The 14,497-nt window shown below is 58.2% G+C and overlaps 1 protein-coding gene across 1 annotated transcript; it reads left to right on the top strand.

Moving 5' to 3' along the window:
- Positions 1-960: 960 nt before the first annotated feature.
- Positions 961-9,027, top strand: TNNT3 (troponin T3, fast skeletal type). Its single transcript, XM_028118107.2, has 9 exons — positions 961-977; positions 3,544-3,589; positions 4,257-4,373; positions 4,481-4,558; positions 4,797-4,910; positions 5,020-5,129; positions 5,270-5,360; positions 7,165-7,205; positions 8,800-9,027. The coding sequence occupies exons 3-9, from the start codon at positions 4,290-4,292 to the stop codon at positions 8,852-8,854; spliced, it is 573 nt and encodes a 190-aa protein (XP_027973908.2). The 5' UTR covers positions 961-977; positions 3,544-3,589; positions 4,257-4,289; the 3' UTR covers positions 8,855-9,027.
- Positions 9,028-14,497: the final 5,470 nt, after the last annotated feature.

Here is a 14,497-nt window from a genome sequence, read left to right on the forward strand (position 1 = left end):
AGATCGGCCAAGGGCCCAGAGCAGAGACCGAGGGCTGAGGGCAAGACCTTGCTAGGCTGTGTGGACCCCAGGCTGTGACCCGGCCAACCAGGACCTCTCCGAGGCCTGGGGGTGGGGGTGGTCAGAGGAAGCACCCCCACATGAGGGCAGCCAGGATCATGCAGGCAGGCGGGGGCTCGTCTCAGGTCTGGAGGCCCACATGGACCGCCACACGGCAGGGCCCAGGAGGTGGTGGAGGGAGAGCTGGGGGGCCCATCCAGCCTCAGGAAGAGAAGCCTCTTAAGGCTCTGCAGGGAGGTCAGGAGTGCCCTCACCCCTGGGGGCAATCCAGCCTGGGCCCCACGGCCCGCTGTGGGAGGGTCCAGGCTGTGTCTGGACAGACCCTGAGATGGAGAGGACCCCCTGGCTCCCCACCCCTCTCCCTCACCTGCCTTGTTTTTCTTCCCTTTTCCCGGGGTCAGGCCTTGCTGTTCCACAGGGCGTCCGCCACGGGGCTCTGCAGCCCAGCCCTTGCACACTTCTGCCCCAGACAGAAGTGGGGCGGTCAGTGGAGACCGGCCTACAGACCAAGGGCCTGGACAAGGGGTGCATCCTCCCCTCCCCCTCAGTCCCCATCTCTGCCCCCTCCCATCAGACCACCTTCCTTCCTCCTTCCCCCTGCCCTGCCTGGCCCCTGAGGACTCTGTGTCTCTGGTTTCCAATCCCTCCTTCGTCCCGCATTCCCTCTCCTGGCCACGTCCTGGTCCACGTGCCCTGAGCTCTCCTCCTGGGAGCCCACAGGGACCTTTTCCTGTTGCTGGCAGGACAGGAGCATGGCTGGTAGGCTCAGCTGGAGAGGGAGAAGCAGGTGGGCGTGCGGGCGGGAGGCCCCAGCCCCCAGGGGCCTGTGGGCAGGAGGGGGCCACCCCACTCACCGAGTTTCTCTTCGCTCTCCCCATGCTGGTGCCGTGGTGACCAGAGGAGAAGCCAAGACCCAGGTGAATGTGGGCTCCGGGCAGGGCTGGACACTGAGGGGGGGCGGGGGACCAGGACCAAGGTCACCTGGGAAACTGGGGTCCCACAGAAGACAACGCATTTGGGCTCTGTAGAGGGTACACCCCCAAACCCCTGAGAGAAGGTGGCCGCGTCTTTGCTCCTTGATTTGGTATTTAAAGCTCTAGGTGTCTGACGAAAGCTCCTGATGAAAATGGGATTATTTGGGGCGGCTGGTGCCTTCCCCCACAGGTAGGGAGCAGAGTTCACCTGGGTGCTTCTTCCCCAGCAAGGAGCACAGATGAACTCTGGGGGCCCAGCAGGGTGTGGCTGTGCCCCACTGTCCAGTGTAGGCAAGGAGGACTCCCTGTGGGAGGAGGTGGGGGGCCCACGAAGAAGGGGGGTGGGGGCTGGGGGAGACGGGACAGAGAGAGGGGGGCTCCCTGGTCCCCCGTGGCTGCCGGCCTGCTATGGGAACCCCCCCAGGCCCTAGCCGAGAGGCGGCCCTGAGAGGCGGGTGGAGGGAGGGTCTTGCCCCCGTGGCCCCTTCAGAACAGAACCACCAGTGGACCCGCCATCTTTCATGGCCCTGGGGCCTCTGGGGCACTGTCGTCCTCATCTGGAGGGTCTTTCCCACGTTTTACCCACTTGTGAGCATCTCAGAGATTTTGTTTTTTAACCTGACGACCCTGACTTTTCTGTGTTCGACGAGCACTTGCAAGCGCACGGTGCGTGACCCCCCACCCCGGTCCAGTTGAGTGTCCCTCCTGCGCTCCGCGCTGTCCGGCTGGACTTGCACCAGCGCGCCGGGGCTGTGCCCCCCGTGTGGGACGCCCTCGGGGGTCCGCGGGCACTGCGGCGCGTCAGGGGTCCGGCCAGCACGCCCCCAGCCCCTGCACTTTTATTTCTCAGCAATTTTAAATAACACTGCTGGGTCCCAGATATTTTCTAGTTTTAAAAAAATGTTTGTGTTTTCATTATGAAAATAAAACACCTCATTAAAGAAAATTTGGAAAATACGTAAAAGTCCAATGAAGAAAAAAAAAAAAACCGTCTATAACTCTCCCAGCCCGCCAGCCAGACTGCGGGAAGGCGCAGGGAGGAATAAAAGCCCTACTTCTTCCTACTCTTTCCGTGCGTAGGGCTCGGAAAAAAAGATTTAAACTCTGAGCTGTTTTTCAAACATCATACTGTCTATACAAACTTCAATTCTGCTTTTTTAAAATTTAGCACTATTCATAAGTATTTTTCCGTGTTTTTACATAGTCTTCTTAAATATTTTGAATGGCCACATAATATTCCATCAATTGGACAAACCATAATTTTTCTAACCGTTCCTCTTCTGCAGGACATTAAGGCCTTCCCCAATATTTTACTATCATAAATAATGCTGGGTGGAAAGCATTTTCTGTCTTTCGGGTTATTTCCCTAGGCCACATTCCCAGAACTGGAATTACTGGGTCAAAGAGTATGAACGTTCTTCAGGCTTTTGACGTTTGCTGCCAAATTGCTTTCCATGGGGGCCGTGCCAGTGCAGGCTCCGCCGTGGACGTGAGCGGGTCTGTGCCCCATGCTGCCGCCGCGCCCAGGGACACTGATGGATGAGGGGGGCCTCTCAGGGCCGCTCTGGTCCGCACGCCTCGGATGGCTCCAGGAGCGCCTTCCCGCGTGCTTGCTAACTGGCCGCCTTTCTTCCCCAGACTTGGCAGCGTGCGCCTCCTGCCCATTTATCTAACGGCAGAGACGTCTCCACGTGCTCTCAGCCATCGGTTTGCACAAGGATATAAGTCTTCTCTGTGCTTGCTGAAAATATTTTTCTAGTCTGGGCTGGGGTTTTTTTTCCCCTTTCAATTTTTGCTTTTTTTTTTTTTCACATACATAAGTTTTTCATTTGCGTGGAGTTGTCTGGCTATCTTTCCCCTAGCGGGACCTTCTGGTGCTTCTGAGCTTAGGAAAGCCTCTCCCGTTCCAGCATTTGGGTCCATATTCAGTTCCACGTCCTTCTGTGGCTTGTTTTAAAAAACCTTGTTGTTGTTTTAACTCTTTGCTCCATCTGGAATGCACGGGGGCTGGGCCCAGGGCTGATGGCGGGTTACGGCCGACCGGATCCGGGGGTCCCGTTTCTTCCCCAAACTGCTTTCTGCCCAGCCCCCTTCCTTTGGGTCCCCAGAAGGAAAGATTCAAGAGGGGTCGGAGACCCGCAAAGGGTCAAGACAGCTGTTCCTGACCACAGAGGCCAACACCCCTCGGGGGCCTGCAGTGACCAGCCTGCCTCTGGCCTGGCCTAGCTGCATTTCTTTGTTTGAGAACGAAAGGGAGAGTGCCCTTCCTGATCAGACGGGGCTGAAACGGCCCTTTCGATGTCCAGATGTTGGTAAAACAGAGAGACGTGAAGAGACTGAAACCTTCTCAAAGGGGTCAGGCCACACTGGGGACAGAGGGTTATACATCTGACTAGAATAAAGGTCAGGCAGTGTGTCCGCAGCTGGGTGCCCAGGTGGGAGTGCAGGAGGGCCAGGCCCCTGGTAGGGTCTCCCCCTGCCCCCGCTCACGAGCCTCTCTCTTCTTCAGACTCACTGCTCCTAAGATCCCGGAAGGGGAGAAAGTAGACTTTGATGTAAGTTTATGGGACCCGGATCAACACGGCCTCCACCCTCCAACCCCTAGCCTTCAGGCTCCAGATCTGTGAAGGTCATCTGCTCTCAAGCAGCCAGAACTAGCACTTCCTGGTTGCAGGCAATTCTGCCTTAATTTATTTCTGGACCAGAGGAAAATCCCTCAGTGCGAGACATCTGTCTTCCCTCCTCTCCCACCCACTCATCCATCATCCATCCATCATCCATCCACCCATTATCCATGTGTCCATCTATCCATTATCCACACCCATCCATGCATCCATCCATCCATCTATTTAACAAAGTACCTCACTCACCAGTTCCCTCTCTGTCTGGCCCACTCAGAACATCTCTGGGGATGACAACAGAGCCAAGCCAGAGCCAGTCCATCCCGGGGGTGCTGATGACCTCAGGGCTGTGCAGGGCCTAGACTCACCCATGGGGAGGGCACCGTTCCTACACTGGAGCTAAGGGATTGGGCAGCCCCTGGTCCTCAGGAAGGCAGCAGCCGCGGGGACGTGGCGAGGGCAAAAGGTCCCTGGCCACCCTCGGAGTTCGCGGTGGCCAGAGGAGGCAGGGTGTCCCTCCTGGAGCACAGGAAGGGACCGCCTGCTGCACCGTGGGCCAGGCAAGATGAGGTTCGAGAGAAGGGGCCTCCTGCACCCACAGGACATCCAGAAGAAGCGTCAGAACAAGGACCTCATGGAGCTCCAGGCGCTCATCGACAGCCACTTTGAAGCGCGGAAGAAGGAGGAAGAGGAGCTGATTGCTCTCAAGGAGAGGATAGTGAGTTGGGGCAGTTGCGGGTGGGGGTGGAGGTGCCGGGCACTCTGGCGGGGGGACGCTGCGGTTGGCAAGGCTGGGCTGACCTGCTCCTGCTCTTCTGGCCGCAGGAGAAGCGCCGTGCGGAGAGAGCTGAGCAGCAGAGAATCCGTGCCGAGAAGGAGAGGGAGCGCCAGAACAGACTGGCGGTGAGGCCCATGTCCCCTCTCCCACCCCGGACCCCAAGCCAGTGACCAGAGCAGATTCCCTCTCCTCTTCCTGAGCAGCCCCCTGACACCGGTCGGAGCCGGAGACCCTGGCTAAGGTCCCCATGCCCCGCAGCCCCTGCAGAGAGTGCTAAGCCCAGGGTGGGTCCTGGAAGCCTGCCCGGGAGCTGGGGCCTGCCCCGGCCCAGCACTGAGGGCCTTGGGGACGGGGTCTCCGCAGGAGGAGAAAGCCCGGAGGGAGGAGGAAGACGCCAAGAGGAGAGCAGAGGACGACTTGAAGAAGAAGAAGGCCCTGTCCTCCATGGGCGCCAACTACAGCAGTTACCTGGCCAAGGTGAGCTCGGGCCTCGGAGCCACGGCCGCCGACAGCACACCCAGCCACCGCCACTGAGCCGTGCGGTGCTCCCCTCCTGAGGCCAGGCCGCTCTGCTGTGTCCCCACAGGCCGACCAGAAGAGAGGCAAGAAGCAGACCGCCCGGGAGATGAAGAAGAAGGTGCTAGCAGAGAGACGCAAGCCGCTCAACATCGACCACCTCAGCGAGGACAAGCTGAGGTAGGCAGGTGTCGTGGCCCAGGGGTGGCAGCCAGGCCGCTGGGCAGGTTCTCCATGGTGGCCAGAGGGGGACAGCAGGTGGCCTGGACCCTGCCTCCCAGGGCTTACCCAGCCAAGCCGCACCTTTGCCACCCTCCCAGGGACAAGGCCAAGGAGCTCTGGGACACCCTCTACAAACTGGAGACCGACAAGTTCGAGTTTGGGGAGAAGCTGAAGCGCCAGAAATATGATGTGAGTGCAGACACCTTGCAGCTTGGCCGCCCACTGGGGGCCACCGCCTCCCCAAGTCCCCACAGCCTCAGGCCTGAGAAGCCCATGTTGGCTGTCCTCATGGACCCTGCCAGGGACTGTGGCTGGGGGCACCCTCTGAGCCCGCCTCCATGCCCCCAAGCAATCGGCCCTGCTCTGAGGGGCCGCAAGGGAGAGCAGAGGGCTGAGCAGTCTCGGGGTCCAGTTTCCGATTTGCCTGGGGCTTGTGGAAAGCCCACCCTGGGTAGCAGTAGGTTTCTCAGGCACCGGGGTGGCCTCCCTCACAGCCTTCTCTGCAAAGCCAGGTCCCAGCTGTGTCCGCCAGAGACATCTGCTTCCTCAGAGCCCCTGGGGGCCCCGGGCTCGGTCCCCGAGCTGTCCCCTCCTCGGTCAGAGCAGGCAGAAGGGTGCCACGCGTCCCCGCTCGGCAGCTGGGAAAGGGGTCTGGGACTGGGTCATGTGGAGGGTGGCTCCCTAGAGTTGCCTGCGAGGGGCTCACAACTCAGAACAGCAGTCCTGTGCAGATGCTGTCCCCTCGGAGGCCCTTCGGGCCCTGGGGAGAGGGTGCCATCCTGGTAACCAGCCTGCTCCGTGCGGACTCAGACACCTCTAGCTTCCCTGTCAGAGGCATGGCCCCCACCCCTCAGTGTCCTCCAGAGTCCCTGGTGGAAGACAGTTCACACCCAAGGGGCATCTCCCATGGCCATCCCTACAGGCCACCAAGACAGAGGGTGTCCAGTGACTCCTGGCTCCTTCTCAAGAGCCATGCCCTAGGGCAATTTGCCTGGTCCTTCTGTGCCTCAGTTTGCTCACCTCTACCAGGAGGAGGACCATCCAACCGGCCCTGGGGCTGCCCCCCCCCCCCCCCCCCCCGCCGAGCACACACATCCCTGTGGCTCCGCAGTGTCCAGGCTCAGGGACAGCACTGCCCTCTCCCGGTGGTCCCCTGGGATTGGAGGGCTGGCTTGCAGAAGTGGGTCCACGGGGTTGAATCAGGGACCCACTGCCTCCTGACACTCATGTGCACGACCCATGGTGGGTCCCCGGAGGGGGCTGGAAGGGCCATGGGGGCCCAGGGCTGGGCTAGCCCAGCCACAGCAAGGCCCCAAAGCCTCAGCCACCCGCCCAGCCTGTTAACCATCTTGGTCTTTCTAGATCATGAACATGCGGGCCAGAGTGGAGGTACTGGCCAAGTTGTAAGTAGGCAGAGTCCACCCTGGACCAGGCTCGTGGTGTGCAATGCACGGTGAGCCTCTCGCATGGCAAACTGGCTCGTTGCAGATGGCGGCGGTGGGCACGGCCTCCAGCCTCCACCTCGTCCCCACCACCTGCAGTCCGTGGCTGCTGAGGCTGACCTGCTGTCCTTGCTGGCAGGTGGGGGAAGGGCTTTGCCTTTCCCTGAGCCTCTCTGCCCGGGCTGTCAGGAGGAGGGAGCCAGGGGACCGCAGGGCTGGTCGCTCAGCAGCCACCAGACTCATGGGCTCTGCCAACCTCGCCTCCCTCCCCACGCCCCTGCCCCGCATCTTGCCGCAGGCTACAGGTGAGTGGCCAGCTCCAGAGCTGCTGTGTGTCTTGGCCCGGGTCTCCAGCGCGGGCCACCAAAAGTAAGTCAGAGGCAAGAGCCCCATGGGCTGAGGGCTGGTGTCTTCCACCCAGAGGAGCCAGGACACAGTAAGGGCGTGGCGGCCCCGGCGAGGCGGCGAGAATCCACCGAAGAAGGGCACGCCGGCCACAACCCGTGTGGCCCTGCCCGGGCCTGCCAGGTAAGTCATTGTGTTGTTCGCAGATCACCAACCTCAGGAGCCGCATCGACCAGGCCCAGAAGCAGTGAGTAGCCCCTCCCCGGGGCTCTGTTCGGGGCACGTGGCCCCACGGGGCTGGCCGCCGCTGCCCGACCCCGGGCCCAGCGATTTCGGCCAGTCCTGGTGGCAACCGACCCTCGGCAGAGCAGTAACAAGACTAACCAGCGGCCACTGGAGCCCGCATGTCTGGGCCCCGCACCCCTGGACCTGCAGGCTCCTCTTGCCCTCTCCTCACCCCAGAGCCTAGGAGGAGGCCGACTGTGGGGACATGGGCGGTCCCGGGCCAGCTCCCCAGGAGCCTGGCAAAGCCAGACGGGGCTCCTGGACATCCCCACACTGAGCTGCCTCAGCGGTGAGCTGGCGCAGGCCATCAGAAGCCCGGGCTTTGTCATGGGTCTCCCTGCAGCCCCGGGGGGGGCTCTGGTTCCTCGGAACATGAACCCTCAGTCCATAAGGTCACCCTGGGGTCTGCGAGACCCATGAGCACAGCGGCTGGGAAAGGTCTGGAGAGGGCCTGTGCTCTGGCTCCACCTGTGTTGGGATGTTCCTCCCAGCCTGCGCTGAGCCCCGTTCCCACCCCACACGGTGCAGTGTCCCCAGGACTGCTCGGACGGGGGTTTCCCTCCTCTGCTGGCCCCTGCCCCCTTACTGCTCCCAGGGCTGGGATCCTCCGCCCTGGGGGACTAGTGAAGGTGACCCCCTCCTCCCTGGGCTCTGTTGTGTGAGGCTGATGCGGGCCTTGTGAGAGCCCTTCCATGCGTGTGCACGCGTGTGCATGTGTGTGTGCATGCGTGTGTGCATGCGTGTAAGGGTACTCAGGCTAACCCCTGCAGGACGGACCACGGGCACGGCCACCGGGGCCAGGGCTTCTCCTGAAGCCAGCCTTGGGAACTGCATGGCCTTCTCCAGCCAGAAGTCGTCCCAAAGGGTCAGCTTCCGGGGCCCACACACCCTGTTCCCCACCCATGGCATCCTGACCCAGCACCCAACTCCCTCCTGGCTCCCTGGTGCACAGAGGGCCTCCGACAGACAGGGCAGGATCCTAAGGATGGCCACCCTGCAAGGTGCTGACTTCCCCCCACTCCACGGTCCAGTTCTAACAGGGGACTGAAGGCCGGACAGAGGCCTCCCAGGCCCCAAGTCTACCAGGCCTGGTCTGCTGGCCAAGAGTCAGGGACCAAGGTAGCTGACTGTCCAGAGCCTCTCCTGCCCCAGGAGGCTGTGACCTAGGAGGCTCTTTCCAGGCCACAGTCCCTGGGAGGATGATAGCCATCTGCAGAGACGGCTTCCCTGGCAGGCCTGTGGTCTCCCCGAGGTGGGGCCCCTGGAGCCCAAGCTCCTGGCCGGGGTTAGGGGGTGTCCTGTGCTCTCTGGTCCCTCCCCTAACCACACTAACTGTCCCAGCACAAGGCGCCCAGGCCCAGCCGGGCCAGGTACAGGTGAGTCGCCGCTGCTTGGAATGTGTGCCCGGGGCTTTGAGGTCAGACTGGGCGTTTCGCCCTGATAGCGGCCTGGGTGGGCAGAGCTGCCAGGGCTGGGGGTCTGCCGGGGGCCGAGGAGGGGCTGGGCCGGGGGCCCAAACACCCAGCCACTGAAGATCAACTTGCTTCCTTTTGCAGTAGCAAGAAGGCCGGGGCCCCAGCCAAGGGCAAAGTCGGCGGGCGCTGGAAGTGAAGCAGCCAGAGGAGCTCCCAGAGGCAGAGACCCTCGGCCCGTGCAGCCTGTGCGGCAGCATCTGGCCCCCAGGCATGGGGGTGCAGGGCCCACCCCCAAGCACCCCCCACGTCTCTGTCCTGGCTGCCCCCATCTCCCGGGGTCTGTGAATAAAGCTGGCAGACTCCCCTCCACCAAGTGTGTGCTGGCTCTTGGATGGGGGGTGCTGGGGGCGCGCAGACTGGAGGAGGGGGCCGAGCTAGGGAGGACAGAAGCGCAAGTCGGGGGTCCGAGGGACACTGGGGTCCCCTTCAGGGGTCAGGGCACATGGCCGGGCCTGCCAGTGGCCTCCACATCTGTCCCCCCGACCCTGCAAGCCCCTATGACCCTCAGTTCTCTACCTCAGCGGGGGTCTTTGCCCCCCGTGAGCAGTCCCCCACCGCTTGAGTCTGCTCTGAAGCCAATTTGGGGTAGAAGAGCTTTGCCTTTAGAGGGGTCTTGGGGGAGGGGAGCGGGAACACAGTAGGAGAGCTTACAGGCGTCCCCCGGAAATGTGGGGGCAGAAGCAGGGTCCGGAACAAGGGGGTGCACATAGCCGGAGGGGCCTCTCGCCCCCAGAGGAAAGGAGCAGGAAAGCACGTGTCAAGAGAGCAGACTCAGCAAACACAGACCGTTCTTTCTATATTATAAGAGAACACAGTGCACAACTGTGTAATAAATTTGAAAATCCTGACCAAACAGAATTATGGAAAATATAAATCACAAAAATTGGATGAAGACGTAGAGCCTTGCACAGCGGAGTATTCATGGAGGAAGCTGAATTTCAGAGTCCGGAGCCGCCCCTCCGGGAAGGCTCTGCAGAGTGGAGGGAAAGAGCAAGCGTGCCCTGCGGTCTGCCATGGGGTGGCGGGACCCCAACAACAAGGGTGAACCCCCAGAGAGCACATGCACACGTGTGCCTGCCCCAACACACATATCCGTGCCCCACATGAACACACATCCCGCATGGAGCCACACACCCAACAGACACCAATTCACCGGCACACACATGCCCCCCACATACATGCACCCCCAGCTCCACATGCCACACCTGTATGCAGGTGCACTAACAGCCAATGACCGTTACTGCAGTAATGCAAAGGGGGACACCTTAAGAGAACAGGGGGTGGGAGCCACGGAGCCCCCATTTCCATCCCCCACCCCCCGCACCTGCTGCCTAGTTCTGAGAGGCTGCCCTGGGGAGCTGGTCAGCACAAGGGCAGGAGGGCCAGCCCCCCACCTGACCCCTGGAGTGGTGCAGATGCAGAGCAGTGTGAGCTCCCGAGTCACCCGCCAACCACAGGGAACGCGAACAAGTCTGGGGTCTCAGTGGGAGGTTTTAAAGCACATCTCCGTTGCTGCCGGGCCGGGAGGACCAGAGTGATGGGGGCTGATATGAACCAGACAGTCAGGCGGCAGAGATGGGCCTTGGTGGAAGGCCGTTCCTGCAAACGGGGAGCACGTGTGATGCCTTCCCTTGAGCTGCCTCAACTGTAGACCAGCACCCAGCACGTGGAGCCTGAGGCCAGCCCTCTGCGGCCAAGTCCCATGGGGGGGGGAGGTGGGGGGCAGGTAACTCATTAGCATATGTTTAGAAATGTGAACACACCTGGGGGAGGCTGGGCTCTGCTGAGCGGCAGCAGGAGGCTGGGGACTGAAGGGGGCCCAATGGAAAAGCCCGGGGAGGGACCCCCCAAATGCTAATGTTAAGCATCTAATTCAAGAAATTGGAAAATAAGCCTGAAACCGAAACCCAGGGAAAGAGAAGCATGGAATAATGAGGAAAGAGAAGGTGATGGGAATTCCCAGTGAATGCACAAGCTCAAGGGTCGAACGTCGGTTTTGCAAAAGGGCTGGTGACATCGTCCCACATCAGCCTCATGGGCAAGCGGGAGGGAGAAGGCCCGGATGAGGAGGGTTAGGGTGAGGAGCCGAACGAGAGCACAGCTGTAGCCGAAACAGAGCTACTGGCACAAGCGCATCAGAAACTGCTTCGTGACGGTATTCTTGAAAACTGCGTAAAATGGCCAATTTCTACGGGAAATGGGACTTACTGCGTTGACTCAAGGTGAAGAGCAAAACGTGAATAGACTGACTTTGTTTTAAAGAGGTTGAGCCACCAAGAGTACGAAGAACTGTTTTAAACGACATCCTCCTCTCTAATGCGGTGGTTCTTGAGTCACTAACAGAGCAGAGGCTTGGGGGGAACCCAGGTGTCCGGGCCAGAGCTTTAGGTCGAGAAAGAAAAACTTCCCAAAAAACAAAAGAGAGGGCAGGAGGGGCGCCTGGGTGGCTCAGTAGGTTCAGCATCTGACTCTTGATTTCGGCTCAGGTCATGATCCAGGGTCATGGGATCGGGCTCCAGGTCGGGCTCCATGCTCAGCGCTGAGTCTGCTTGAGATTCTCTCTCCTTCTGCCCCTCTGCCTCCCTCTCAGGCCCTCTCTCTCTCTCTGTCAAATAAATAAATGAAATCTTTAAAAAAAAAGAGAGAATAGGAGGGCAAGGAAAAAAGTATTTTGTCTTATCTACTTGTGCCTTAAAAAATTGCCACTATTCCCAACCAAATAATTATCTACAAAAAAAAAAAAAGAAAATCTGCAATTCTGAATTATTAGAATTAAGAGTTCTGTGTGGGTACACGAGAGCATAAGATAGAAAGATCGAGAGTTAGGGGACAGTGTTTAAAAATATCATTTACAACAGAAATGTTAAAACATAACAATAATAAGGATAAATCTAGCAAAACATGTGCAAGACAACCAGAGAGATAATAAAATCACTTTATTGAAAATATCTAAAAAGCACCAATACCTGGAGATTGTTATATGTTCCCTAAAAGAAAGCAGTAATAGCTTAAAAGTGTTCATTCTCCCTAAATTAATCTATGAATTCAGGGCAACTTAACCATGTTCCCACAAGGACATAATGTAAATTCATGCTGATTCTAACATGCGTGGGGAAGGAAAGGGGGCTGTGGACAGCCCAGACCGTGTGAGGGGAGGTGCCGGCTCCCAGATAGACACGTACAGGGCCACGGGCTCGGACATGGACACAGAAGACAGGCCCACGTGCAGGGCCACGGGCATACCTGCTGTGCTGGGGGGCGGGTATTGCGGAGGCAGACAGACCAACACTGAGAATAAATAAAACAGGGTACCACCTCCTCACACCAGCCACCAAAAATCAGCCCCCCCACCCCCACCCCCTGTTTGAAGAACTAAATCTGAGAAGGAAAACATTACAACTTTTAGGAAGCAGCTATAGGAGAGCATCGGAACAGGGGAATTTCTTAAACCAGGTGTAAAACCTCCCAACCATAAAACAAGAGTTTGATAAATTCCACAGGCGTAAAGAAAGTTTTAAGAACATGAATCTCTCTCGGTTAAAAAACAGGGTCCAAGTGAGCGAGCTCTAAAGGCCTTCTTGGCTTCACGCGGGGCTCTGGACTCAGGCAGCGCCGTGGAGCCGGCAGGAAGGGGCCCCGGGGAACAAGGCATGAGGTCGCACAGGGAGAGGGGTGTGGGCGGGGGAGGGCGGCCTTGGCTGCCTGGGGGGATGTGGGGCTCTGTCAGCCGCCACCTCATCCCTGCAACTGGGCCACTACTAAGTCTCAGTTTGGTGGCGTGGGCTCGGGACAAGGGACTGCATCTGGGTCCTGCCGTCTCTTCCCACATCTGCGCCAAAAGATGCCTTGAGCCTAGTGGACCACAAGCCACGTGTTAAGAGCGGGTATTTGTAGCACATCCCTGATGCAGGTCCGTGTTGGGCGTATATAAGGAACTTCAGGGCACCGTGAGGAGAAAGGCAAGCCGCTGAAGAGAAAAATGAGCAAAGGGGGTACAGAGTTCACAGAGAAGAGCCCGGGATGGTGAGTGAATGTACCGGAAGTGGGAAGCAGGAGACCACCCTACACTGCCACAAAATGCCAGTCCACACACACGAGGGGGGCAAAGGACAGATGTTGGTTAGGGGAAGGGGGGCTCGTGTTTCCAGGAGCACACCAGCTGCTGCATGCAGGTGGCAAAGGACAGGCTGGGAGAGGCTCCGCTTTGCAGCCACGGGCGGGACAGCTATTGGAGGCGAGGGTCAGGACTGGCTGGGGCAACGACGGCACGGCGCGGACGGCGCACCCAGTCCAGTCCCTGGGTGGTGAATGGAGCAACCTGCCCATTACTTGTCAAGAGCGAAGTACCCTGAGAACGGGGAAGCGAGCGGGTGGCAGCACACTAGCCAAGCGGTAACCCCCGGCAAGGGGTTGCGCTGAGGACACACCACCTGAGCCATGTTCTAGCCCGAAAGTTCAACCTGATTCGAATCATGAAGAAACCACCCAACAAATCCAGCTGTGGGACCCACTTCAAGACAACTGGCCCAGACTCTTCAAAACCGTCCCTGACCCAAAAGCCCCCTGCCTCCCAAAAAGAAAATTAAAAAAAGAAGGAAGGTATTGACAATTAAATACAACGCATCAGCCTTGATTGCATACCACATCCAAAGCCCAAAGTGACGCCAGAGGACATTTTGCGACCCTTGTGTTGGCGGTGTGGTGGTGGAAACATGGTTGTGGAGGAGGAGGTCCTTGCTCTGAGACTTGTCTGCAAGCCTCCCTCAGGGCTCAGGGAGGGAGGGAGGTGGGAAGCAGGTACGGCAGAACCGGGTCTGAACGCGGCCAGCACTGGCACGGTGGTGGGCACCTGTACTTGGGAGAGGGTGCGCGGAGGCGACTCGCCACACCTGATCAGCTCGAGGAGGTGTGCCAGTTCCTCTCCTGGCACAGATCGCTGTGGGCAATTACAGAAAGTTCGAGCCCTCATCCAGAGCACAGTAGCTAGGTAAATCATGGTATAGTCACAGATGGACTGCACGCAGTTAAAAGAAAGGACCTACAGCTAAATGCAACCACTGGCAAAGTTTTGAAAATACAACATGAGCAAGTTGCAGAAGGAAAAAATTGCTTACATAACATTTTTTAAAGTATGAAAACAAATTATCCATGCCTCGATGTGAGGAACACACATTGCAGATGAAGAGTCCTTTCCAGGCAGGAGAAGGGGATTTTACTGTGAAGGGGCGACCCAGATCATTGAGACAGGGTTCATCATGTTTTATTTCTTAAGCCAAGTGGTGGGTGGGTAGATGCAGGTTCTTCCTATTTTTATTTATACCTTCTGGTGTATCTTAAATAGTTCATAATTGTTAAACATCGGGGGGAGGGCACTTGCCAAAAATCAATCCTTATTTCTGAGAACAAAACAAAGGCTCAAGAAACTATAGAAAACTATAAATAAGCACTTCCTTTATCTACGCTTGGTGGTGGAACACGAAGGCATTTCAGTCCAAGACAGGAACCAAATGAGGATGCCTGCTTTTACCATTACTCTTCAGCCCTGGGCTGGAAACTGAAGACAATGACAAAGATGTTAAACGGAAATAAGATGTATAACTTCTGGAAAGGAGGAAACCAAACTACCACATTCCTAGGAGCCCCGAGAGAGTCAACGGAAGAGCTTTCAGAATAAATGAGAGAACTCGGGAAAGTAGCCAGATGCAAAATACATATTTTAAATAGACATTTTTTTATTATTTTGTAGCAACGACCAGCAAGAAGATAAAGTGGAATAAAA

This window comes from Eumetopias jubatus, unplaced genomic scaffold, assembly GCF_037043125.1.
Source record: "Eumetopias jubatus isolate StellerSeaLion01/CBP00866 unplaced genomic scaffold, mEumJub1_p1.0 scaffold_13, whole genome shotgun sequence".
Classification (NCBI taxonomy): Eukaryota; Metazoa; Chordata; class Mammalia; order Carnivora; family Otariidae; genus Eumetopias; species Eumetopias jubatus.

What these genes read in the sequence shown, in the direction of transcription:
- TNNT3 (XM_028118107.2), top strand. Translation starts at nt 4,290, where the DNA reads ATGGAGCTCCAGGCGCTCATCGACAGCCACTTTGAAGCGCGGAAGAAG. An exon ending in TTGCTCTCAAGGAGAGGATA is followed by an intron (nt 4,374 to 4,480) that starts GTGAGTTGGGGC and finishes TTCTGGCCGCAG; the next exon opens with GAGAAGCGCCGTGCGGAGAG. An exon ending in ACAGCAGTTACCTGGCCAAG is followed by an intron (nt 4,911 to 5,019) that starts GTGAGCTCGGGC and finishes GTGTCCCCACAG; the next exon opens with GCCGACCAGAAGAGAGGCAA.